The sequence below is a fragment of the Triturus cristatus genome, chromosome 2_1 (genome assembly GCF_964204655.1).
Source record: "Triturus cristatus chromosome 2_1, aTriCri1.1, whole genome shotgun sequence".
In the NCBI taxonomy this organism is placed as follows: domain Eukaryota; kingdom Metazoa; phylum Chordata; class Amphibia; order Caudata; family Salamandridae; genus Triturus; species Triturus cristatus.
In genome coordinates, this window is record NC_140581.1 from 413,446,780 (window position 1) to 413,473,183 (window position 26,404).

Below are 26,404 nucleotides of genomic sequence, written 5' to 3' on the forward strand. Positions count from 1 at the left end.
TTTAGCCGCCAGAGTGCGGCCTGGGCGACCCCCCTCGCCGTACGCTCTAGACTTCCATCGTTTAGACAGATGGCGTATCTCTTTCTCCGCTATCTTGTTGTATTCTGTTACCAGTGTCATAATCTCTGCTAGTGTGGATTCGTTCAAGGAACTGGTGTACTCCTGTTCATTCCTTTTTATCTCCGTCTCTATATGATGCATGCGTGATCTTTTAAAACGCCAGACTGAAGCTCAATACAGGTTCCTCTGATGGTTGCCTTGAAGGCTTCCCAAAGTGAGCCTGCGTCATCCACTGTGCCCACATTTTCTGTAAAAATAATTCAATGGCCTGATGGACCCCTTCCCTAAAGACCGGATCTAGGAGAGACGAAGGCTGCAGTCGCCATTGAAATGGTTGATGGTGTCCAGTCGGAATGCAGATGTCTAACATCACTGGTGCGTGGTCTGAGAGCGTGCGCAGCATATGCCGCACCCCAGTAACCCAAGATGCCATGGGCTCAGAAAGATTCCAATAGTCCAGCCTGGACCACGATTTGTGTACTGCCGACATGAAGGTGCCCTCTCTTGTATGGGGATGTCTGTCCCTCCAAATGTCTCGCAAGTGAAATGTATGCATAATATCATGTATTACTTTGATCGAGCGCTTACCCTGCCATGGGGTGGTAGCACTTCTATCTGTGTCAGGGTCTAGGTACATGTTCAGGTTGCCTTCCCATATCACCAAATCGGATTGCAACTGGAATATTTTAGTTTTGAGGCGTAAATAGAAGTCAGGATCGTCGGGCCATATGAGTTTAAAATTGTGAGTATTGTTCCTGCCAGGTTCCCCTGTACCAGCGTGAAACTGCACAGATGATCCGAGTCTGTCAAAAGTAGTTTAAATGGTGTCCCTTTTTTAACCAATATCATCACCCCTCTAGCGTACTTAGAATATGAGGCGACTGAATTGCCATCGCCCAGCGACCACCGATTCTGTCCTCCCCTGATCTTGTCAAATGCGTCTCCTGCAATAATGCGAGTTGCACCTGGTGCCTATCAAGGTATGCAAACACCTGCCTGATCTTTTTAGGATTATTCAGTCCCCTCACATTCCATGTCAACATTCGAATGTCACCCTCTTTATGCCCAATGGGTTAGAAAAAAGACTTGGACATGCAAGTACTTGTCCAACGAACGGTAGATCTGCATCTTATGATCTTGTTGTACCATTTGCCTCACACATTTGAAAAAAACTAACAATCCCCCACAATCCCCTCCCACTTAAGCATCTCAATTATGCCTAAGACATGCCCCAAATAACATTGCATAGAACATAGCAAACTTCTTGGGTAACCCCATCATGGGGGGCGGCCAGGTACCCACACTCACCTGCGAACAGGTGTGGCCGGGCTGCATCATCTTGGACCCGTGTTACAGTTTTCCGTTTCTTAGGCAGCCAACTCCGGCTACATATAGCTGACAGCCCCTTCTATTATTAGCATAACTGTGCGTGAACGCAACTTCGGTGAAACAGTGACCCCACAGCGAACTTCATACAATACAGACATGTGGGCAGTATATGTTGCCCTTCCCTCCCGCAAGAGCCACCACACAGAAGCTGTATAACAATCCTGTGAAAGCAAAAGACACACAATTGATGGACAGAATGCAGAACAAATCAAAACATTCTCCCCCAGTCAAGAGATCTGGGTTAAAATCCATCATTCTTTTGCTTACCATGCCACCCCAGTTTAGACCTGACCATATGCAAATCAGTCTTGACCCTGTGCCTCATGGAAACAGTCCAGCCCGAACTGCCAAGCCAGGTCCTCCTTGGACCGGAAACATATATCCTAGGACCGGTTTCGGATTTTCACCCCTCTTCAGCCAGGATAGCTTGAATTCAGTGGCACAGTGAGCCCAGAACCTACGTCTAGGCATACCCGGCGCACTTAGGGTGAGAAAGCAAAAGACAAACAATTGATGGATGGAATGCAGAACAAATCAAAACATTCTCCCCCAGTCAAGAGATCTGGGTTAAATCCATCATTCTTTTGCTCACCATGCCACCACAGTTTAGACCTGGCCATATGCAAATCAGTCTTGACCCTGTGCCTCATGGGAACAGTCCAGCCCGAACTGCCAAGCCAGGTCCTCCCTGGACTGGAAACAAGCATCTTAGGACCGGTTTCGGGGTTTCACTCCTCTTCAGCCAGGATAGCTTGAATCCAGTGGCACAGTGAGCCCGGGCCCTACATCTAGGCATATCCGGCGCACTTAGTGTGAGAAAGCAAAAGACACACAATTGATGGATGAAATGCAGAACAAATCAAAACATTCTCCCCCAGTCAAGAGATCTGGGTTAAATCCATCATTCTTTTGCTCACCATGCCACCCCAGTTTAGATCTGGCCATATGCAAATCAGTCTTGAACCTGTTCCTCTTGGGAACAGTACAGCCCGAACTGCCAAGCCAGGTCCTCCCTGGACCGGAAACCAGTGTCTAGGAGCAGTTTTGGGGTTTCACCCCTCTTCAGCCAGGATAGCTTGAATCCAGTGGCACAGTGAGCCTGGGACCTACGTCTAGGCATACCCGGCGCACTTAGGGTATGGACAATCTACCCGATCATGTGCAGATCACAGGTCTTACCTCATAAGCACCCACTGTATTTACACAAAGAAGAAAACAGCCGATTAGATTGCTTTTGTTATATTTGAATTGAGATCGCGTTGCAGGGCACTTTCCATTATGGCGTCCACGGATAGATTCTTGAGTCATGAATGATCAGCGCGAGTCCATCATTGTTGTCATTGACTACAGCCATGTCTGTTAGGTTTAAATCGCAAGACTTGGGTGTGAATAGCTACGAGCATTGCGGAAGTTGAACTTGGAATCACACCATCACGTTTTCAGGTACGGGATATTACCGACAGCGACCTTTCAAGTTTGTTAAAGGAGACGAGTTTTCATCATGCGGTTAAATAGTACTAGAGGGGTAATCTAATCGGCTATTTTCTTCTTTGTGTAGATACACGCTACAGTGGGTGCTTATGAGGTAAGATCTGTGATCTGCACATGATCGGGTAGATTGTCCATATGAATATATGGTAGATTTTCTCGTCTTATTTTGGTGGTTTGCATTTCAGATTCCTATTACGAATAGTCATTGAGAGATAAGAGCTTGATACATAAGCGTGTTTTAAAACAGTAGTAGCTTGAGAATCTATGACTAAGGACAGTTTGGTGATTTCTATATTGGTAGTGACATATGGTTTTCTCAGTTCATTTTATTAGGAATGCTGGTCTATGAAACTTAGGAGTGGCAGCGGAAGGTAGGAGTCTTAACCACATACAGTAATTTCACATCACTACATTGGGAGACATAACTTAACACTCATCGCATTTACATAAGCACAACAAAACACCATCACGTAGAATTAACATATTAAAGTCATTAATAATGTGATTGTCGAGCCATCACGTGGACAGACATTGAAAGTAAATTATTTTATGTTTTCATTTCAGAATTTCCCCTGAGGAAGGAACTGTTTAAGTTCAGAAATGCATTGGGTATGAGCATTCATCAGTGTATGATTATGTATATGTAGCGTTGAATCTCAAGCACATGAGAAAAATGTATACTGAAAAAACTATATTTAAATAATGTCATGCATAAATGCATAAAAGTAAATTCATTTGAGTTGATATTGAATTGTAAACTGTAAATAAATAAAAAAAATTGGGAAGTGTATGTTTACATAGTGGTGTTTTAACACCCAGTGAATTGTGTGCAGCAAATACAGGTTTCAGTACTTGTTATTAACTTGGTATCCATTTTTGCCGCCATGTTATCCATCTCCCCACCTCCTGTCTTGCCCATGGTGGCATGACAGAGGTCAGATGTAAAGGTAGCAATCACGGTGTACTTCCTCAATGCAGGCCTGTTGAGATTTGTCACCAGTAGAGGTTCGAGGCCCGCACCACCACGTGTTGCTATTCTAGATGGTGCCCAGTCGCACTGTATCGCCTAGACACGCCGGCCCTACCGCCGGCTCAGACCAGGATCGTTATTTGGGGGCCACTGTGAGGAGCAGGCGTCTGTAAATAATAGCTCACCAACGCTGTCAAAAACGTTCGCTGCCTGGAGCACCAGTGATGTCGAATCCAGACATCGAGAACAATCTGATCTTTGCCCACGCAATCACCCAGCAGGGCGCCCAGCCAATGTTGCAACACAGATCAAAACTCCCCTCTCTGAGGAAAACAGCGCTTTCTGTCGACCGTGGATGTGTGACCGCAGCAGAATATTGCCTCCCAATGTTCGCAGCTCCGGTCCGATTACAAGTCGGGGTCGGGGCGCGCTCACTCACCGCACCATACCAAACGGTGCCACTCAGGGCCGGACTGGGATCCAAAACCGGCCCTGGCAAAGTGCTCGGCCAGCCCCACCCCCCTTCCCCCCCCTCCAGGGCTGGCTTGGAGGTGCCGCCGAGCTCTTTGCAAGGGCCGGTTTTCAGCCGAGTTAGTTACAGGGCCGATTTTGCAGCTATGCTGCAAAAACAGCCCTGTAACAAAACCGGCCCCCAGGGGACCAAAACTGGCCCCCACCCGTGCGGCGCACCGGGGGATTGCCCGGTGCCCTCTACGGCAGGTCCGGCCCTGGTGCCACTGTTCTGGCCCTATTCCTCCTCACCCGTGGAAGCCAGGATATGCTTCGCCTCTATTGTCGTGGCCGGAGACAGTTATTAGACGCACTCCGGTGCGGGGCCCCCTCCGTCCTCCGCCGCCGCGCTCAACACCAGCCACGACAGCACACTGCTTTGCACCGGTACTGGGCGATATCAGGAGGCATACAGTGTCGGAATTCTGCCGTTGGGGCAGCACTGCTGTGGGCACAAAGCACGCTCCGTCCCTTCCCACACTAGGCTATCCTACGGCCCGGTTATGCCGCCATCTTGTGTGCTCACGATGGTGCAGTGAGAACATGAGTGTTGCATATCCGCCTTATTCGCAACAGGTCGGACACTGCTGCTCATCAGCCAGCTCCCTGGCAATTTCCCCTCAAAACGCTGACATTTTGGAGGTCCGATGGTTAGCGGGTCTGCTGAAATTTCCCAGATATTTGGTCGGGCCGGCAGAGCCCCCCCACCCCCCAAGATTTTTTTAGGTATTTGACAATCTATTTATTATATGTTTCTTCCAGTGCATTGGTGAAATCATCAAAGGTTTCGATCCAGGCACTCCATCTGTTGCTAATATTTTGTTTCTTGGTGTTATCGCAGGGAAGTGGTGAAGAAGGTGCCCGAGACACATTTTGCACTTTTTTCAGCCAAAGTTCTTTATTCCAACTGCCACTTACGGCCTTTCAGTCGGTCCCAAGTGATTCACCAGCCTCATAAGCACAACCCGGTGCTTCTGCTCGGGTTGTGGTGCTTGATGCTGAGGTCGGATGGCTCCGTTTATTGAGATTCTGGGAAGCGTGAACGTATTCTTTATGTATATGATTATCACCACCTCTGTTTCTCTGCATTTATCTGCTTCTACTCACAGCGTTCTCTCGCACCTGGCTGTGGATGTTCATTGTATTTTTCATACTTGGTTGTTACAGCCTTTATTCGTTTCTTTGTGTCAGAAATGTTCCTCTTTTAGCGCATCTTTGCACTCGACTATCACTGTCTTTAGTGCTACTCTGTACCTGGTTGTTGCTGCCTTTTGTGTTATTGTTCAATATGATTTATAGCTCAGTGTTGCGAAGTGGCACAGTAGCTCTTTCACTACCTTACTAACATGTTTCTGGTTAACAATGAGTAAACTTCTCAATGAGTCTTTCGTTATCTTCAGAAACTTCACTCTGGCTGGACTGTCACTTTGACTCCACATATGCCAAACTTCGATCTTCACTTTGAATAAGGCACATACGAGTAGTTTGCTGGACCACAACAAACTCTCTGAGAGAGCACTGCTGATCTTCGGGTTACGTTTCCCACCCTGGTCCCTAGTTGTAGCACCTCCCGAGCCTGGGTACTCATAAATGAATATGCCACACACAGAGCTTGGTATTACACGTCTTTATTCTTCGGTGAGTAACCGTGAACTCACCGTTCTAAACATGAACTCTAGTCATCACACCCAAATACGTCACAGTTCAACTGAGTCCATCAGGAACCAAAAGGGTCCCATCATTGCTAACTCATAAGACACTACACAATCTCTTCATGAAAGCTGATAACTCAGTGGCCTAGCAGCCGAAGAGCTCTTACCCTTGAGCTCCATGTTGGCACCATGGAAATCAGACAACATCCAGGAACATAAAGGCACTCCCTGATCTCCAAACCACCAGGAGCCCTTTTGCCTGAGCTATGCTCCCATTTGAGAGGCTGGAGATGGAACAGCTGAAGTAGCTGGTGCACATGCCTTTTCACTCCACCCCGAGTCTATGCGTTTAATGTACATGCCTCACGGACACTCCTGCGTTGGAGGGCCGTCCGTGCATGCAGACTCTGGGAGTCCATTGCCCGGTTTACTACCCACACCGCATATGGCAGCCACCAACGCCTTGGGCTCTACCAAGCAGCGGACGTGCACTAGCCAAATAGCCAAAACACATCTATAAAAGTTGGAGAGTCGGATCATGAAAGTCGCCACATTTCCATCAGATCTCTGGCAGCTGGAGGCAGTGAATAGAAGAGTCTCTTGAGGAGACAGAGGCTGCAGGTGAGGTGCTCTGTCTGTGGGTTGGCTCCCGCACAGTGGCAGCTGCTCACGCAGACATAAATCCATACAAAGCAGTCTATTGCTCAGGATAGCAGAGGTAAGGTGGTGGAGGCTGTGTTCCGGTCAAGGGTAGATTCAGACTGAGGGAGTATAGATTGCCATTGTTTTCATCTGGGAGAACTGCAGTAGGCTGGGCCCAGACTGGTCTTTAGTAGTGACAAGACTTTGACTGCACACCGTCTTGGATTTGCTGTATTGGGCCCCTGCCTCGTCCACACTTTGGCTACATGCACTTTGGTTTTGGATACATAGGGGAGACTCTTGTGGGACCGGTACACCTGTACCTTAGTGCACAGAGGGCATAACTAGCAGAATCTGGTAGAGAGCACATGCCCCAGTGTCTGGATTTACCTCAAGTAAGTGGGGAGCAGGGGATTCCACAGAGCCCCTACCTGCACTCTTCTGGACCCAGCACATTGACTCACCCGCCATCCGGGCATTGGCCCACACATCTTGCAAATCTAGTGCTTCTGGAACTCCCTGAGGTTGGGGTGACATTCTGAGGGCCGTTCCCCTTCTCCCTGAGAATCGGGTCTGGGGGTTGCCTGATCAGAGAAAGGCTCACAGTCTGACCGCCCCTGCAACTGCAATCCTGAGACACAAAGGATGGCCAAGGACAGACCTGTTTCGCAGCCCAACCAGGGTAAAATAGACAAATTCACCAGCAAATCCAGTGTCTCAGACAGCGGTGGGTGCCCCCAAAGGCACTACGTCCCCTTTTCTGCAAGAATCATTGAAAGGGAAAATCTAGTAGAGCCTGGACCTTTACCATTTGACTTAACCTGGAATGCAACTGGACAGAGTGGCCGCGGTGAAGAGTAGATTCTATTGCAGGGTAAGGTCATGGATTTAGAGAGGGTTGTTAAACAGCTGGAGGACTGGGCAGTGGAATGATCGAAACACATCAGGATAATGAGTGTTCCAGAGGGGGCAAAGAGGCCCAGATCCGACCCAATTCATCACTGCCTGGTTGAAATCCTTGGTTTCCACAGAAGACATTCCATTGTGAACAACTGAATGGCCCATAGTTGCCTGCCTATGCTTCCCCCAAGAGTGCCAGCCCGATGACTGCCGTAATTGACAGAAATGCAGCACTAGGAGCAGCTCAGCAAAAAGTGAGCCTGCACTTCAGCTCTGCAAAAGTCATGTTGTTCCCGTACTACATACACAAGGTACAACAACGTAGGTCATTGACAGAAGTAAAACAAAAACAGAGCTCTGAGGATGAAATATATGCTGCTGTTCCCTGCAAAGTTGAAGGTGATATATAAAGAAAAAGATTTCTTCTTTGACATGCCCGAGCGCGCCTGGGATTGGGTGGAAGAAAGAAAGCCCCTATAGGTAAAACAACCTACAGCATCATAATAACACAGAAGAAGCTCAAGACTGATTGAGTGGGAAGCAAAAGGGGCCGGAGATGCAGATGACATTGATCAGAGGATTCGTCAGCCAGGGATTCAAAAATGCACTACTTTCTCTCTGGAGAAGGCGACACCACTGAAGACTCAATTAATTTGCTGGCTTCCGATTAATCCCCCTCCTTTTGCCTTTAACTTGGCAGGGCTTTTATGCTGTTTTTTATACATGTTATAAAGGACAAGAGGGCTGCCAACTGGAGCCTTCCGGTCAGATACAAATTTTTATATGTATATTTACCTCTTAACTAGGGGACCTGACGCTGGACGACAGATGCTTCTAGGGGGTATATGGAGTGGTGTTTCAATTCAACTGTTGGCCGTTGCCAAGAGAGCAAACACAAGGAGATGATGGACGGAGCGCTGAAAACTTTTCAGACACTTGCCCTCAGTCACAGATCTGGGTTGAATCCATCATCGTTCTTTAGCTCACTTCGCTGCGAAAAATGGCTGTTCGTTTGGGTGAAGAAATGTGGCTTTGGATATAACTGGTTTTAGCTGCTTTGATGGCTTTTTTGTAGTTTTTCCGTATTTAAGTTCGTAAATAATATTGGTGGTGCACCAACCATCCTTCTGTGGTTCAGTAGTAATTCTGAAAGCCATTCTTAGGAAAACCTGAAGCATACAGAAGAAAGTTTCAGAGGACCAGTGATATCAACACCTTTCTGAGTGATATTAAGACAATGTAATTCATTTTTTTTTAATGTTCTACCCAGAATATGTTATCTGTGAGGATGTCATTTAGACTGTCTTTAGTAAGCTTACTTAAGGATCTCAGGATGGGCCCCTTGTTATCTTAGTAGTTTGGCTACTAATACTGCCAGATGCAAAACATGCCTGCCTAAGTCTACAGGCTGCTTTCAACTACTCCATGGGCAAAGTCTTGCACTTGGCTTCCTCTAAGGGTATGTTCTCTACCACTTTTACTTATCTCTTGATAATAAATATATTGAACCTTCTGCTTTGCATATGGCTGGGTCCAAACTGGAATGGCATGGTGAGCAAAAAAACTATGGATTTAGGCCCAGATTTCTGTACTGGGGTGAACGTATGACATTGTTCTGCATTCTGCCCATCAATTTTTCTTTTGGCTGTGGCCAAGAGGCAAACAAACTATGTTAGACAACTGCCCAGGAGAAATGTCATGCGGCTGGCTCCGTTGACAGTGTATGTGATCCAGATGACAGACCCTGGGAACCTGGGATTTTAGCGCCTGGTGGCTCCTCGACAAGAAGCTAGTGACATCCCCGAGTCAACCTGCCTCAGAATTCGCCGACATAAAGGAACACTCAGTCCAATCGTAAATCGTTTAAGTCTTTGGCAAGGGGGAGGGCCACAACATATGTTAAATATAAGAACACAGACAGGAAAGCAGCTATAGTCGTCCTGGAGATGCAGCTGCATCAGTGTGCAGCACACAGGCAAGCACCCCTCATTTGGGATTGTAAGCATCCAGGGCCAAACTAAACAACCTCGAAATGGAGACTGGCAGACACACCTGAAAGGCCTCGCAGAGCAGACTGTATTAATTGGTGGGACACAACGGGCAAGCTGGTATTTTGGTTGGTAAGCAGAACAAGCTTCTAGAAGAATCCTTGGTAAAAAGAGGCTAGAGAACTGTGTGATGGCTGATGCGAACAGCATTGCAGATACCGTTGTGACATACTACATGTCAGCTGCCAAATCTCAGTGATAGAACATTTGAATCTGTTAATTACAGACCTTCCCATTAGTTCAATACACACTTTAGATTGAGAAGCCCTAGATCAAACTCTTACACAACAGGAACTAGGCAATGCAATTGCAGAGATGCACTCTGGGAAAACACCAAACTGAACTGTTTTTCTCTAGAACTCTACAAACAACTTGCATCAATCGTTAACCCCCACTTGTTGGCCCCATTCAATGAGGCAATCCGAGTGGACCTGTGGGGTACCACTATAGTTATAATCCCAAAACTAGGAAGTCCCATAGGGGCAAGGTCCTCCTACCGACCCATATCAATGCTCAATACTAGTTTCTCCCCGTCTCCCTGTTTTTTTGTCTCCTTCCTCCCTTGACAAATTTCCTTAACATTGCTTTTTAGTCTCGCCTACGCACCGTGCATGAGCTGCATAGGAGGGCCTTTAGCCGCGGCTCTGCTCATTTTCAAGCACACACTCGTGCTTGTCGCGGCATCCACCTTGCGGGAGCGCGCAAGGGCGCACCACAAGCACGAGTGCAATGCTTGAAAATGAGCAGACTGTTTTCTCAACCGCGCGCGCCTCTCTCTTTGCCCACACGTCCCGGCCACTCACTCGCTCTGCCCTTTCCGTCTTCTTTTTGCTCGCGCTTCTTGTTATTATTGTTTTTTGTGTTAAGTGGTTCTTCACCGCCTGCTGTGCCAGAGTCTTTGCTCGCGCTTCTAGTTATTATTGTTTTTCGTGTTAAGTGGTTCTTCGCCGCCTGCTGTGTCGGAGTCTCCGTTCCTAGTGTGTGTGTCTTGGTAGGAGGCCAGACTGCGCATACTTTCTTAAATGGTTGGACGCACTGGGACTGGGCTGAGAGACCAACGGGGACAAAAACTGTATATTAAGTACATTTAGGACAAGTAATTTGTTCAGACCAAGGGTGCGTGTATGTTTGCAGCTTGCATTTTGGGCACAGTTTGAAAGATTGAGGACTTTGACCCATGGTGCCGTTTTCCAAGCTGTCCTCTCTTTATTTACCATTTTCCTATTTTGAAATATAATTGCCAGGCTGCACAAATTGACATAGCATAGCCCCCTGGGGTGAGCCTGGCACAATCTTATACCCACTTTGACCTGGGGGGGTACGTTGTGTCATTACCTTTCACTGAGTGTTCACACTTGTTGTGCATCGGTTTGTCGTTTTACTAATTTGTGTATCAGTGCTGCATTTCAGTGCGCAGACATGACCTGCAACTTTTGGCCATGTCTTTTGGACTTTGCTGGAGCTAGATCAGCTCTTGGAGACAATGTGACATTTGGGATATGCGAAAGTTGCTTTCTCCACTAATTTTACCGTACTAGCTTTATTTACAATTATTTGTTCTTCATATTATAATTATACTTTTATCTCATTGTTTTGCTTGTCCACAGGTGCCAATATAGGGTGGATATTCCCCTACATAAATGCCTTTATTATTTTGACAATCAGAGTTCGACACTTGGAAGACTACTATAAAAAGATGTTCGTAAAGTGCGCATCTATTAATAAATTTAATACAGGTATGCTTTCCGTTCACGATAGGTAACAATATGTATGTTTTTTCCTACATAACGGTTCAATCATGCCTCATGTTGGCTCTCCTTCTGCTACTCAATCCATTTTCCTGTGGTTATTCTTTGCAGTAGATGCATAAGAATGACATTTCTATTCCTTAATAGGATCGTATCTATTGTTTGCAGATACCACATCAGGAATAGCTCACATGTAGGATACTATTTCGATTATGATGTCATGTGTTGCTTGCACTACCACCATTCTTTCATATGTTGCTGTGCAGAAACAGCATACTTTAATGTGTTGGCTTGACCCCAGAAAACTTCCATGTGTTAGCATGCACAACCAGCATACTCTCACGTGTTAATGGGTACCCCAAGACACTTTCGCCTGTTCAAGTGTGCGCCCTGCACTCTCTCTCATGTCAGTGTGCACTCCCAGCATTGTCTCACTTGTTAACATAGTAGTTTAAACACATTCGCATGTGTAAGCGTGTACAACCAACATACTGTTAGTCTCATGTCTTAGCATGTACACGCAGCATACTTACATCCCAGGTTAAAAGCGAGAGGCGAGTTGAAGCCACATCGCCTCAAGGCGCTTCCCATTTCAGTATACAATATTCCCGAGGCACCATAGACACATCGATGTTCACAGACGACGCTGAGCAAAGTTGGGGAGGCAGCATTTGTACTCAGATTCCCTTGGTTGGTAAAATCACAACCTCACCACACCCCCTTCACTCATAGAGGAAGAACACATGCTTCCTTAAATGACTTGAAAACGCCAAGCATGCACCTTTAATAGAGTTAATAGAGTTAGGACACGAATATGACTGGCAAAAAAATCCAGCTAAAGGTGCAGCTGCTGCAAAGATAGCTCCTGGGTCCAAAATCGGATCCTAACGGGAACCACTCAGAATTTCATCCTCTCAAAATTGCTGCTATAAGCACCGCTGGGTTGGTTAATACCAACGGCGGTTGTTACAGCGCCAGGCACCTCACGGCATTGACGTTATGTGAGGAGCGAACCATTCGCATATTTGAAGGGCAGAAAAATCACCAAGGCAAATTACTGAACTATTACTTCCATAGACGATAGAAAGCTCTAGTGCAAGGCATAGGGAGGCGCTTGCTGTCCTGTTTTCATTCAAACAGACCTTCCTTCACAAAAATCATTTCCTTTAGGCGCTACATGTCAAGAACACCTAGGCTTGATGATGGACTGCAGGGGGCCCGGAAGATTGTGCCCACATAATGCAGTTGCCTACCAAGGTATTCTCCTGTCAGAGTCCATGTAGAGTGGCTTAGAATGTCATCCCTGGGGTAATACTAGTGCAGCGACGCCATGTCAACAGCAGACTACTCACTATACAAAAACATCTTACACGTATTTTTTTGTTGCTTTATGTAGCGCGAACTCGGGAGGCATTATATTAGCACCAGTTACGGTACACAAGGACACCATTTTTTAGGTCTCGCCTGAACCAGCGCATGCGCTGCCCTGGCGTGACATTTAGTGTGTGGGCTTTTAAAAGTGTATCACAGCTTTGTGGCTGGCATCGAGTGTGCGGTTACGCGCACAATGACGAGCAGAGGCGCAATCTGGCTTTCCTCTCTCGTCATGGTGTGCGCACATCGCACACCACTTGCCAGCCTGCTTTCACTTTTGCCTTTTAGCGCGCGCACACAACTCCCGGGCTTGTTCTTCTTCATGTGATATCCGCCTGCCTGGCGCTTCTTTTTGCATCACTCTCCCTGCAGCCCAGCTACCCTATTCATCTCAAACCCGCGCTCCCGCTCCTTCTGTCTCACGCTCTGCTAAGCCACCAAGGTGACCTTGTGAGGAAGCGCGCCAGTTAGTGGCGCGGTCACATGGGGCCGCCTGCCTCGCTTGCTCCACCAGCGTTTCTTTCGCAAAATACTTAGTAAAGGCACCAACCTCCTCCCACCACGTCTTGTTCCCTTTTTCGGCGTTACCCCTTATGATCCTCTTTCCCTTTCAACGGGTTTTATCCCTCTTCCGCGATTAAACTCATTTTCTATTTTAACTATTTAATTTACTCCCCATTACCTGTTCGAGAGAACTTGTCCTTATATCTCCTCCTCACACCTAATAATTCTCAAAACCAGTGCTTTAAAAAGGCCATCCCGGGCAGGGACTCTTATCTGGTAATAACTTGACAGGACTCTAGTCACACAGATACTAGACAAAGGCTCTCTGACTAGGAACAGGGGGAACACAGCTTTCGATAAAATGAAAGGTTCAAAACATTGTGAGCAGGCCAGAGTGGCACCACCATGAGACCAGAGAGCTACGAACACGGATCATCAGTAACTGCATTTTACTGACTCTGCCGTCTGCACTACAAGCCTCCATTCTAGATGCATTGCTCAGTTTTAAAACGTGCCCTTTCTACGGCTCAATAAGTTGCAAGTTTGCACTGCGCCATATGCACTTTAACTGCTCGATGACTGCAGATGATCTAATCGACTCACACATTCTGACTTTCATTGCGGCACCCTTACAGCGTGTGATCAGGCGCCATCTGGCTTTCCTCTCGCTTGCTGTCCCAAGCGCCTTGCTCCACCCCTCCCCCACCACAAAGCACGTCTCGCGGCCGAGCATCTTGTTGGCTTTATAATTCTGGTCACCATACCTTTAGGCACTATGCGCCTGTTGCGCAGCGCCACCGATATCACTCGCACAAGCTGAAGTGTGAAATGGGCGTTGTTCTGGTCGTCAGTACAAGTCCTTGATGGCTGCGGTGCACACAATGTGGGGAAAAAAAGAAATCTTCTATTTCCTGCAGAACGAACCTCAGTGCTGTTGGCGTGGCGGGCCTGTACTCGATATATAAATTAAAAAACACGAACAACAGAGAGCAAAGCGAGAGCTTCCAGACAAAAACAGCAATCAGAAAGAATTGCAAACGTGAAGCACTGTTGCTAAATAGCTACAAAGTAGCCAAAAACAAGGGCCTCTGTACAAATAACATTCAACTGACTAGAAGTGGAGAGAAACGTAAAGATCACCGCCCCCCCCCCCCTTCGTACAAGCATGTAGTCTGCAGCCGACTCTCTTACCCCGAATAGGACTGTGTGGCTTAGTTTCTGCATCCCAGGAGGCACAAGCTATTTAACAGTAACGAGGTATGCCCCCCTCCCCACTGCGCCCCCAGCTCCCCCACGGTGGATCCCAGTCAAACAATCATAATTGGCGAAATCTGTGACTGGCAGGAAGCAGAGAAAACACGTGTATCTGGCGAGCAGGCTTAATTCAATCAGGGAACGTCTTGTGTGGAAGGACAGGATGTGCTCATCACATCCCGCTCACGTCTCACCCGGGGCCTAACCGAGGCGCGCGCCTGGCGAGAGGGCATCTCTGCACATCAGCCACGTCCGACTCATTCTACCACGGGTTTGGAGCCCGGTGCTGTGGGATTGTTCCACATGCGCCCTAAACCTGCTTCATATTACCCCACACCTTAGGTCATCAGTTCACTCCTGCTTAGCCGTTATTTCATCATTCCACTCCTACTGATCAGCTGTTTAACAATTTCACTTCTGCTTAGCACTTATTTCATTGTTTCACCCATGCTAAGTATGTATTAGACCAGTTCACTCCTGCTTAGCCGTTATTTTATAATTTCAATGCTGCTGAGCAGCGATCTCTTTCCTGCATAGTACTCATTTCACCATTCTACTCCTGTTTTACTGTTATTTTATAGTTTTACCTTGCTTTGCATTGAATTGAATTGAAATGCGATTTATAGAGTGCGATGGCTACCCGTAGGCCTCCCAGCGCTGCGGACAGAAGCAGAGAAGAGATGCAGAGAAGACTTAGAACAACCAGGTTTTCAAAAGTCTACGAAAGGATAGAAGATTGGGTTCTTTGCGTAGTTGAAGAGGGAGGGCATTCCATCCAATAGCACCATTATAAGAAAAGGAGCGGCCGCCGCATCTGGTCCTTCTTATTCTGGGTTTGGATGCCAGAAAAGAGTCGGATGACCGAAGGACTCTTTTAGGGTGGTGGGGGGTGATAAGTGATTGAAGAATGACCGGGCCTGTCCTCCAAAAGGCCTTGTGAGAGAGACACATAGCCTTGAACTGAATCCTTTGCTTAATCGGTAACCAATGCAGGTTTTCTAAAGCTTGTTTTGCAGACTCCCACCACGGGATCTGGAGGAGTCGGCGAGCCGCGCAGTTCTGTATAACCTGCAGTCTATTAATGGTATACTGGGGTGCTCCCAAGTAAAGAGCATTACTGTAGTCCAAGCGAGAAAGAACCAATGCCTGGACCACAATTCTTCTCGCATGGAAAGGCAGAAAGGGGAGAATTTTCTGAAGCAATCTTAGAAGACCATAACAGACAGCCGACAGTTTAGAGGCCTGGTAACTGAATGAAAAAGATTGATCAATCCAGATGCCAAGGCTCTTAATTTGATCTTTGGGAATGGGGGCAGGACCTAAACAAACAGGCCAAAGGGATGTCGCATTAAAGACCGGGGAGTTACCCAGCAGCATGAGCTCTGTTTTCTCCCCATTCAGCTTGAGGCATGATTGGTCCATCCACTTGGCAACCTCTTGTAGGCAGCAGGCGAGGGAGATAGAAGATCCTTCCAGATGGTTAAGAGACACCACAAGCTGGGTATCATCAGCGTATGTGATAATTTTTACGCCGTAAGGATGGACAATTTCTGCTAGGGGTTTCATATATATGTTGAATAGGGTGGGACTCAATGCAGATCCCTGAGGCACCCCACAATGGAGGGGATACTGATTGGAAACATATTCTCCCTCAAAAACCCTAAATGAGCGGCCAGCAAGGAAAGAACTTAACCACTGGGCTGCCATCCCGGACACGCCCATGTCCCTGAGTCTGGTTAAGAGAATGGAGTGATTAACCGTATCAAATGCAGCACTGAGATCAAGTAGGATAATGGCTGCATTTCCCCCTAGATCTAGGATCCTTTTTAATTCCTCAGTTACTGCCAGGAGAGCCGTCTCGGTGCCCATTTGCGGGCGAAACCCAGTCTGGGAATCATGGAGTATTTCATTATCTTCCAGAAATGATATCAGTATGTTATTCACATGCCTTTCTAGTATCTTACTGATCCACGGTAGTAGGGAAATGGGGCGATAGTTGGCCAGAATGTCAGGATCCAGACTAGGTTTTTTCAATAAAGCTTTTACCACGGCTTCTTTCCATGCCGATGGAACTGACCCAGTAGAGATGGAAAAGTTGAGCAGGTTCAACATTGTCGGGGCGATAGTATCGGATACTAGGGTAAGTGCTTGGGGAGGGGCAGGGTCTATGGGGGAGCCAGATTTTATATGCGCCATAATGGGCATAAGTAAGGAAAAATCCAGAAGGGAAAATTGTTCTAAACGAGGGGAGGGTTTTTCCATGTGTTCCACTGGTCTAGTTGTAGAACTTGTGGTATGAGAGGGTGGAAAGGCCTGATAGATGTTTTGAATTTTTTTATAAAAAAAATCTGCTAGCTTGTTACAGTGAGCAGTAGGGTCATCTAATCTGGGGGCTTTCTGGGGAAGTTTAGTGAGAGTCCTGGCAATTTTAAAGATTTCTTTAGGGGAATTGGCGGCACACATAATTTTATGTTCATAAAAAGCGGCTTGTGTCGTTTTTATTGCAACTTTGTATTGTTTGATGGAGTCCCTATATTCTGTTTTGCTGAGGACAGAATAATCTAGCCTCCATTTCCTTTCAAGCCGTCTGCTAAGTCGCTTAAGCATCCGGAGGTCCTCAATATACCAGGGGGCAGTTTTCTGCCTGTGTGACATGGGGGTAGGCTTTTTTTGGGAGAATCCTGTCTAAAGAGGCCTGGATCCAGAAGTGAAACTCCTCGTTAGCTTTTCCTACTGAGCCGTTATCCTCCCAAGGTGGTCTGTTAGCTTCCAAGACTGACTTCCACTGGTCGACTGCAAGTCTGGGCCAGTTACGTTTGTGTACTAGGATATTATTGGCGTGTGTCTCGCGTCTGGCGATAGCCCAAATTATGGGAACCAGGAAGTGGTCAGTCCAGGGCAGAGGGACTGGGAGTCCTGTGGTGAGCTTATCACAGTTGCTAAAAACTGGGTCAAGGAGATGACCCTTAGAGTGGGTCGGTTTTCCCACCCTCTCCTTGAGCTGGAGGGCTGCTAGGCTCTCCGTCATCTCTAATGCAGTACTGTTCGATGGATCACCTATATGAAGATTGAGATCACCCAGTAGGGTAAAATTTGCGGGCCTTATAGCAAGTTCAGCTATTGTAGTAGGTAGTGCTTTAATAAAATTATTTGCATTGCCCGGAGGGCGATATGCCAGGATGCCCGAAAAAGTGCGTGTAGGGGATATCTCGAGTGAGAAGGACATACTCTCGCATTCGGACAGGGGACTATCCGTACTATGGCATTCATAAATGTTTTTAACAATAGCTATCCCCCTCCTCTACCAGATTTCCGGTCGGTCCTATGTATAGAGTAGTCGAAGGGGATGGTTTGTACAAGGGATGGGTCAGACTCCATATGGAGCCAGGTCTCCGTGAGGAAGAGGGCATCGGGCTTTAAGTCCTCCAGTAACATGGCAAGCTCAGAGGTATGTTTAGGGACAGACCTACAGTTCAACAAGAACATTTTTATCTGGACAGAAGGATCCGGGCCTTCAGACGATATACAATGCGGAGAAAACGTAAACTCACAGTAGGAGCATTGTGTGTTTTGGAGTTCATCGCTTAAGGCACTCATGGAGTGCAAGCACATACCAGAGTTTGAACATCGTAGTGCATGGAGTACATGGGAACTATAACGCAACACTTTCGGGCTGACTCCGCCAGAGTTTGTGGCCCCTGGACCCGGTCTGGCGCAGACGGGCGCAGACGGGCTTGCCTTTGGCTGCGCGTTTGCCAGAGCATCTGATTCAAGGGGGAGGAAGGAGCGACAACTAGTGCGCCAACCGCTGAGCACCGGAAGTTGCCTATACTCCCGCCACAGCAATCGGGACTACACCCGTGGTGGAACGGGGAGGAGCAACCAACAGCTTCAGATACGGTAGGATACAATTGTGTAAAGCGCTATGCTGCAAAACGAATATTGTGCAAATAGCAAGGTGACATAGATAAAAGCAGATTTAGAGTGCAGTTAGTGAAACGTTTCCTTAGTTAAAACGATTGACGATCTACATATAGTTAAAAAGGCAGGGTACAAAATTCAAGGACAGAACTGATTAACAAGTCTCGGTGTCTGTGTTTCTACGCGCATCCATTAAATTCATCAATTAACTGCTGTGTTGGCACAACTTCATTTCCCTCCTGCTTAGTGCCCATTTCATCAATTCACGTCTGCTGAGCAACTATTTCACCATTTCACTCCAGCTTAGCACGTATTTCATCGTTTCACCCATGTTTAGCACTGTTTAATTGGTATTTTATAATATCACGTCTGCTGAGTAGCTATTTCACCATTTCAATGCTGCTAAGGAGCTATTTGATAATTTCACTCCTACTTAGCAGTTCCTTCTCCATTTGCCCTCTGCTTAGTACTTATTTCATCATTTCAGTCCTGCTTGACTGTTATCTCATCGTTTCACAAATTAATTGAAGCAGAGATTGTTAGGTAGTGGGGTTTAGGAAATACTCATGCTACACTTTATTACTCTAGAGATGCAAGCATTATACTCCTGTTTCGGGGGTCACTTTGTAGGGATTATCTCTTCGTTTTTCTAAACTTAATATATTTTGTTGTTTGGAAAAACTTTAAAAGGTTTAAATGAACATAGCTCACAAAAACGATATTTAAAAATGTGTAGCTACTACTGGTGTGTGGGAGGGGGGTTAGTGCATTTCTAAAATTTATTATAACTTTTCAACATGCTGCACAGTAGGCACGCTGCTGCACAACACAGCTTAAAGACATTGGCAAAGCCAATAGCTCGGGCTAAACACTTACAAGGTCCCAAATACGAGACCTATTGGCTATGCCAATGCTTGTTTTTTGTAGGCACTAGGAGATTACGTGATTTTCTCAGAATCACAGGATGTTGAGCCGATGCTGAAATTCGAACCTCTTTCCCCAGTTGCCAGGTTAGGAGTTCTGGCCATTTTGCTCCACATACATATGGTCTGGGAGTGAGAGGGGGGGGTAACCGAGCCTGCATAGCCCCGCTTTTCGCAGTGGAAAATCAGGCCTGCTAGGAGACCATCAGCTCTAGCTGACGAGGAGTCGCTGTTCAGTAAACACGCCTCCTGAGTGCCATTGCGGGGCCGAGGCGGGGAATGCCAACCATCCCAAAGGGCTCAGGCGGCATTCCGTGGCTCCAGATGACAAATTATTATAGCAGCTCTAAGTGACAGCTCCGGGCTTCCCCGTCGCCAAACTTCTGGCACGAGCATCAGCACTTCGAATGAGGTGAGAACTTGCTGGAAATATGAATAAAGGCACACTTTTCACACAGCTCACTCCCGACAAGTAACTTTCACCAAAGTCACACCATGGCCACTTCTTCAGTGGTCATGCGAAACACGGGATTTGTTTTAATTCTATTTAGATATCGCAGACACAAACACATTTAAAACAAGCATTGGCATAGCCAATAGGTCTCGCCTTTGGAACCTTATAAGTATTTAGTTATGCAGTACAATATACTTGGTGCAACAACATCAACTGTTGCATGTCTAAACACTTATAAGGTCCCAAAGGCGAGACCTATTGGCCATGCCAATGCTTGTTATCCTATCCTATGTTTTGATTATGCTCTTGTAACAAATGTAACTTGTAACCTGTAACTTCTCTGGGCCTCATGTAAAGCGCTCTGATACCTCCAGGTCTAGCCAGCGCTATATAAAACTCATTAAATAAAGACCAACATCCTTGCGAAAATTCTTGTACGCAGATTGGCAAAGATAATACAGACATTAGTCCACAGGTACCAGAATGGCTTCATGCCCGGTTAGGGTCCCAGATATTGTCTCAGGCGCCTCCAAATAGCTTTGGCCAGGCACCAGGAGCTTGAAGGCCTACTAGCACTATTCCTCCTTGACTTCGAAAAGGCATTAAACATCCACAGTTTGCATTTCTAATTCTATGACCAAGATGAAGTTTGGCCCCCTCAATGCTGGCGTGTGTAAGGACTCCATATTCTGAGTCCTGGTATTTACAAATAGATGTCCTACCCTTTCCCTACTGAGATGGGCACAAGACAGGACAGTCTGGTCCCCTCCTCCCTCTGGTTTTTCTTAGGCATTTAACCACTGGCAGAATATGTCTGAAGAGGTGATTCTGTGAGGAGCTTTCAGTGGGAGGGCTTGGCAGACAACTGCATCTCTCTCTATGCGGACAACATCCTCCTCTTTGTACGAAACCCACATGAGTGAACTGGCAAGAAGATTTCGGAGCACTTGATGACCAATGAAGAGAAACCAAGATGGCCCCATGTGCACTGCCCATTTTGGCTAGTCTCAGTTTGATCGGTTTCGGCTATCTCCACAGGGCATATTGGTACTGGATTGGACTCCACAAACATGTTGCTCAAATGAGGTAGGAACATACTTTCACATTGTTTGTGGATTTACTGTTATCCAACATTCCTGGTGTTGTATAATAGACTCACTGTCAACCGTACTGGGCAGATCCCTTGAGCTAACAGCCAGAAGGGCAGCACACTGTGTAGATGAAGGTTCCCAGTAAATACCATGAGGGCATCAATTGTGTTTTTAACCTTGCCAGAAGGACTCCCAAATAAAACTTACAGGCATCTTGCCCTAGCCAATTTCAATCTTTTGTTTGAGAACCTTGTTGATCAAGCGGTCACCATGGATCATAGAACGTGCCTTCTTGACATTTCAGTGCTCCCTATGTAAGTGGGATTGAGCACGCCCGGTGATTATCACCATACCAGGTGCAGACCAGATAATGAAGCATGTAACATGATTAGCATGTGGGTGAAGGTCAATATACCCAAAAGAAAAACCTTTTTTCGCACCTAGATTATGGGTCAGGAAAAGGGATTGAACAGGTATCACAAGGGAAATAGCAGCTAGCAACAGAGTTATACGTGAACAGGCAGACAGAGAAAACAAAAGATAAAAAACACAGTCTAAATCAGTATGCTAGAAAGAACAAGCAAGTATAAAAAGAAGAATCTTTTGGGTATACATTCTTCTTTTTATACTTATTTGAGGTACCCTGTCTCTTGGATAGTGGGGTCGCTCCCTAGTTTTTAAGCTAGAAAGAACAGCAAGCAGACAAATACAAATGTATTTGTGTGGAAACCAAAACGGTTTCCTTAACACGGAGTGTAAAATGATATAAAAACTTACATCCAGGGGCGGATTGGTAAGGCTGGCACGCGGGCAATGGCCTAGGGGCCAGTATAAGAGTTCCAGCTTAGGGCCACATTTCTGGGCAGCGGTGGGGGTGGGGCGCAATGTGGGCGGTGTTTGTGTTGTTCAGATGCCACCAGCGGCCCAGTGGGTGCCTGAGTTGCCTTTCTGGAGACAGAGGGGCCTCGGTTTCCTCCTTTTTACCAGCGGGGCAGAGGTGTCACTCCCTTTCTCACACCAGGCCGGCCCATAATGTATGCAGATGGAGCCGGGCAGGGGGCCTGAGCAGAAGTGGTCTCCCTTGCATTCAGGTGCGGTTCACTGGTGTCAACTTATCCATGCATTTTTGTTTTATCTAAGTGAAGTTAAGAAAAAATGCCTCTGACAGAGACCCCCCCCCCCTTCATATAAATACACCAAAGCAGCGGCGGCTGGTAAAGTGTGAAAGCGGTTAGGCGTAAAAGTTGCAGATGAGTGAAACAAGTGAGCCCAACCGTAAACGCGGCTCACAGGGGGAACCCACCTCACCCCCATCCCACCCTGCCCCCAAGAATGATTTTTAAAAGGGAGTGGGCAAATAGTGCCTTTGCACACGCACATCCATGCTGAAATTTAGATATTTTAATTTCTTCATATTTTCAAGCAGAATATCGCATAAATCAACAGCAGTATATTAGCATTTTTATACAGAAACCTTACCAGGTCTTTGACTTTTCTCTTCATAAATAAAGTTGCCATATTTTTAAACATATGTAGGTAAATATGTCAAAAGGAATTATGACAGGTTAGGAGAGAAACACCCTCGCATTTGAAAACAACATTTTTCGACAAATCTTTGAACTGAAAGAATTAGTAACCCTCTTGTCACTCCCATAGGCCACAACCATAGTTAAACAATACTCCACCACTGTCTTAACTTATTATTTTAACCTCTTATACTTTGTCTCTGACAAATGCCGCCATTCAGCTGGGACATGAAATTTGGTGCAACACAGAAATAACACTTGTCAGCGGCTACTGGCTATAGGAGGAAAAGATTATAATAGCAAACTAGGCTGAGCAATAGCAGTGAATCAAAGCAGGACAGGATCAGAAACATCCTCTCTCCTTAGCATTCTTTATTTTAAGTGGAAACAATTTTTTTCGACAGCGGTTTTTTCTGAGCTCGGCTGAAAATAAATAAACGTAAACCTCTTTGTGAGAGACAAGAGGGTGCTAGCCCAGCTTTGCCCTGATTCTTCAATTCGTGTAACTACTGGTGACACAGTAACTGGTGTATATTTGATTAAACACTGGCATGGCGTTGGAAAAACTCAGGGATAACACACAATTAAGATTCTCAGCCAGCCACGTTCTACACGTATAGTAATCACTTATGAGTCACAAAGCCTCGCTACCTATGATATTTATGAACTGTGGGCTTGAAAACGGCGCGCACAGCCATTATAAATAACATTATCACAAATAAGATGAAGGTGGTTCCATTGTCGGCACTAAGTGAATGCTATTATTGCACAAGTGCATCGTGGGACGCAGTCTTATTTTTCATTATTTTGACAAACAATTGAGCACATCTTTTCACCTCATTCCTTATTTTTTTTTCCACCATAGGCTGGCATTTCTAACTCTAGAGTCTGCCTTTTCCTTTCAGCTTGCGAGCGAGTTCGTCGTGCACAATGCCGTTAGCTGCGAACGAAGAATGAAGAGCGGAAGTGAGAGAAATGGCCAATCACTGCATGGCAGAATAAGGTAGCCATGCAGTGTTTGGCCATGTCCCGACCTTTAGATCAGAGGCTGATGGGTGTCCTGAGCCAGGATTGACCCGGGCAGGCTAGCATCGCGCTCATTAGGAGTCTGGGAGGCTGCAGCTGTTATGCCCACGCCTCATCGGCTCACTAATTGTGCAGATGGGGCGAGGCATATATTGCGCATGTAAGGCTGGTCGGTGAAAGGCAGCGTCCAACCCGCCATGCGTACTTTGAAGAGGGACTACCGACCCACTTTAACCTGATCGTTTAGTGTGCTGCCAATCATTTTAAAGCCCCAACCGCATGCCCTGCCCTCCTAACTCATCATGCAGGAACCCAACCAGCGGCTGAAAAAAAGCACAGCTGCATCCGGAAAAAAAAGTCATTTCATATTTATATTATCTTTAATATTGGGGCTCGGGGGGTAAGGGGGGGGGGGGGGAGGCACATAAATAGGTGGGCAACGCCCCTGGCGGTCACAGAGGGACCGCCCCTGCGCCAAAGCAGTGTTTTGCCAAAAGGCAATCCACAAATGTGGACCACTTTTTTTTGTGTGCCCGGGCCAATTTTGTATCCCAATCCAACCCTGCTTACATCATGCATTGCCATTGAAAACAGTTAAGGATTGGGATATACAAGTAAGGTTCTATTTTTATTACTACAATCTTTACTCAACAAAGGCGGAAATTTCAAGTCAATAACACACTCCATAAAAGACACAGTGCAGGCAGATATAAATACAGTCAAAGGATTTCTTCGACAGGAGAAAAATCCTGACTACACTTCGGTCAGAAACATTAAGCTAGGGCGAGATCTGGAGCCATCATATGTTTTCTTGTTTGGAAATGAGAGATTGAGAAATACCTAGTCTCCTGCCTTGAACCTAAAAGCGACTTCATCTGATGTTGAGAGTAAGTCAAATCATGAGGCCAAAAGACCAAGATTAACCATAAGCCTTCTTAACTTTACATAAAGCCACATGGTCCTACGACTCATTCTGAACTTAAGAGAAGCCCAGAGCAAGAAGGGTCTAGGATTTCCCGTCAAAGGCCTCTAAAAAAATGACTGAGCAGAGAAAATAACCAAGTCCAACATCCCTTGTTGGCCAAAAACCTTCATTTAGAGAAATAAATCAACTCAACAAAATATACAATTTGCAATACAGCAGAAGGGACAGCATTATTGATGGTGGCAGTCTACAAAAAAACTCAAATAGCTGGTTCCAAAACCTGACAAACCTACTGGATTGTTAAATTTTTTCATTAATAATAGTTTCATGGACTAATTCATGCTTACTAGCCACAGCTGCTTTGAACCTAATCAAGACCCTAATCTTTTGTTGCATTAGGCAATACAGGCTTCTTACATCAATGATACATGATTAAAAAAAAAAAAAAATGACTAAACCGCCATGTACAGAAGGAGATTTTAATTGATTATGGGTGCCAAGCTGTTTCAGTGACGTTTTCACAAAAGTCAGCTTCATTTAAATCTTATTTTAAAGTAAAATCACTGGTCGGAATGACCCAGTCCGTAAGTAGAGGTGCTAAAAGCGTTCTTAGCCTACTTCACTGGTGGTACATTAGCTTTTTTTGCAGTGTTGGGTTCATTTATACAGAAGTGCATCTCTAATTTAAAAAAAAAAAAAATTATAACTGATAAGTAGATACAATTGTGGGTGGGTGTTTTCTTATTACCACAGTCCTTTACAGCTCATTTACCAACAGTGTAACTTTTATCACAATTCAAGGTTTTAAATTGGAAGGCATATTCTTTTTTTTAGGGTAACGTTGCAACCCAATAGGCATTGTAAATAAAATTCACGAAACCATATAGGTTTATGTGAAAGAATAAAAAAAAATACATTTCCTTTTAACTGAAAGAATGAAAAGACAAGATAGCAAATCACATTACTGCCATTTAAAAATGTAAGTGATGAAATGTTGACACAGTGAGCTCATCACTTAGTCGCTTTTAGAAGATGTAGAGGTGCTAGAAGAGGATGAGGAATGCCGCTCGCGCTTTTTTTTCTTTTGATCTTTTTTGTGATGTTTGCTTTTCTTGGATTTTGATTTGTTCTCGGTTTTTTTCTCTTTCTTTTGTACTTTTAGTTTTTTGTGCTTCCGATTATCATCACTGTCGCTCGATGAATGCGATCTTAAAATGTAAAACAGAAAACAAATACTTTAGTGATCTCACCAGGGCACAGCAAAAGAAAAATGAAACATGCCAAGTATGAAATTCATTGTCAGTTAATTAATATTTCCTTTATTTTTGCTTTTGCTATAATAGTTGCAATTTAAAAAAAAACTATCAACATTTCTCCCCACAAAGCATATAATATACAAAATTACATACAACTTAGTTTTCATTGAAATCACAACTGTAATAAATAACACTTATATTTAAATCTAATCCCTTACGATGCAAGTTGTCCAGTAAGAAATGTACAGCCTTCTATTCTTTTTATATCGCATGCCATTATTCCTACTTTCAGAGCTTCACTCAAAACGTTCATTTTTTAATAAGCCTGCTCTCTGCCACACTCACTAGCCTATAACCTACGGCGCAAACTTTCACTGTTGAAAATCGATTTCACATATCTCTTTTTCAGATCGGCATATAAAGTTCACAAAAGGGTGTACGATTTTGCAAAGTTACATATTACATAATGAGTGATTTCCTTATCCAATTTCCAAGTAGGGTCAGATAGGAACAATAAATTCAAGCAAAATAGAGTTAGGTTTATCATGAGCATTGAGATTTTACTGGACTGTGCCCTCTTGTTCATCTCGGACAAGTCCGCTTCATAAAAGGTTGGTATCTGGGAGGTTCCATGGATGTCAGTTGCTGGAGAGTGAGGTGATGATGGTTGTGTCATGTATTATCTGTGGTAAAAAAGACTACATGGGGGAGTACCTCCTTTCTGGCTTCTTATCATTGGC

The 26,404-nt window shown here is 45.6% G+C and overlaps 1 protein-coding gene across 1 annotated transcript in view; it reads right to left on the bottom strand.

Moving 5' to 3' along the window:
• Positions 1-22,310: 22,310 nt before the first annotated feature.
• SREK1IP1 (SREK1 interacting protein 1) overlaps positions 22,311-26,404 on the bottom strand; it is a 160,128-nt gene continuing 156,034 nt past the window's right edge. Inside the window, exon 5 of the mRNA XM_085631686.1 lies at positions 22,311-25,616. Within this exon, the coding sequence (XP_085487812.1) occupies positions 25,424-25,616 (193 nt within the window). The 3' untranslated portion in view covers positions 22,311-25,423. The remainder of the gene's footprint in view (positions 25,617-26,404) is intronic.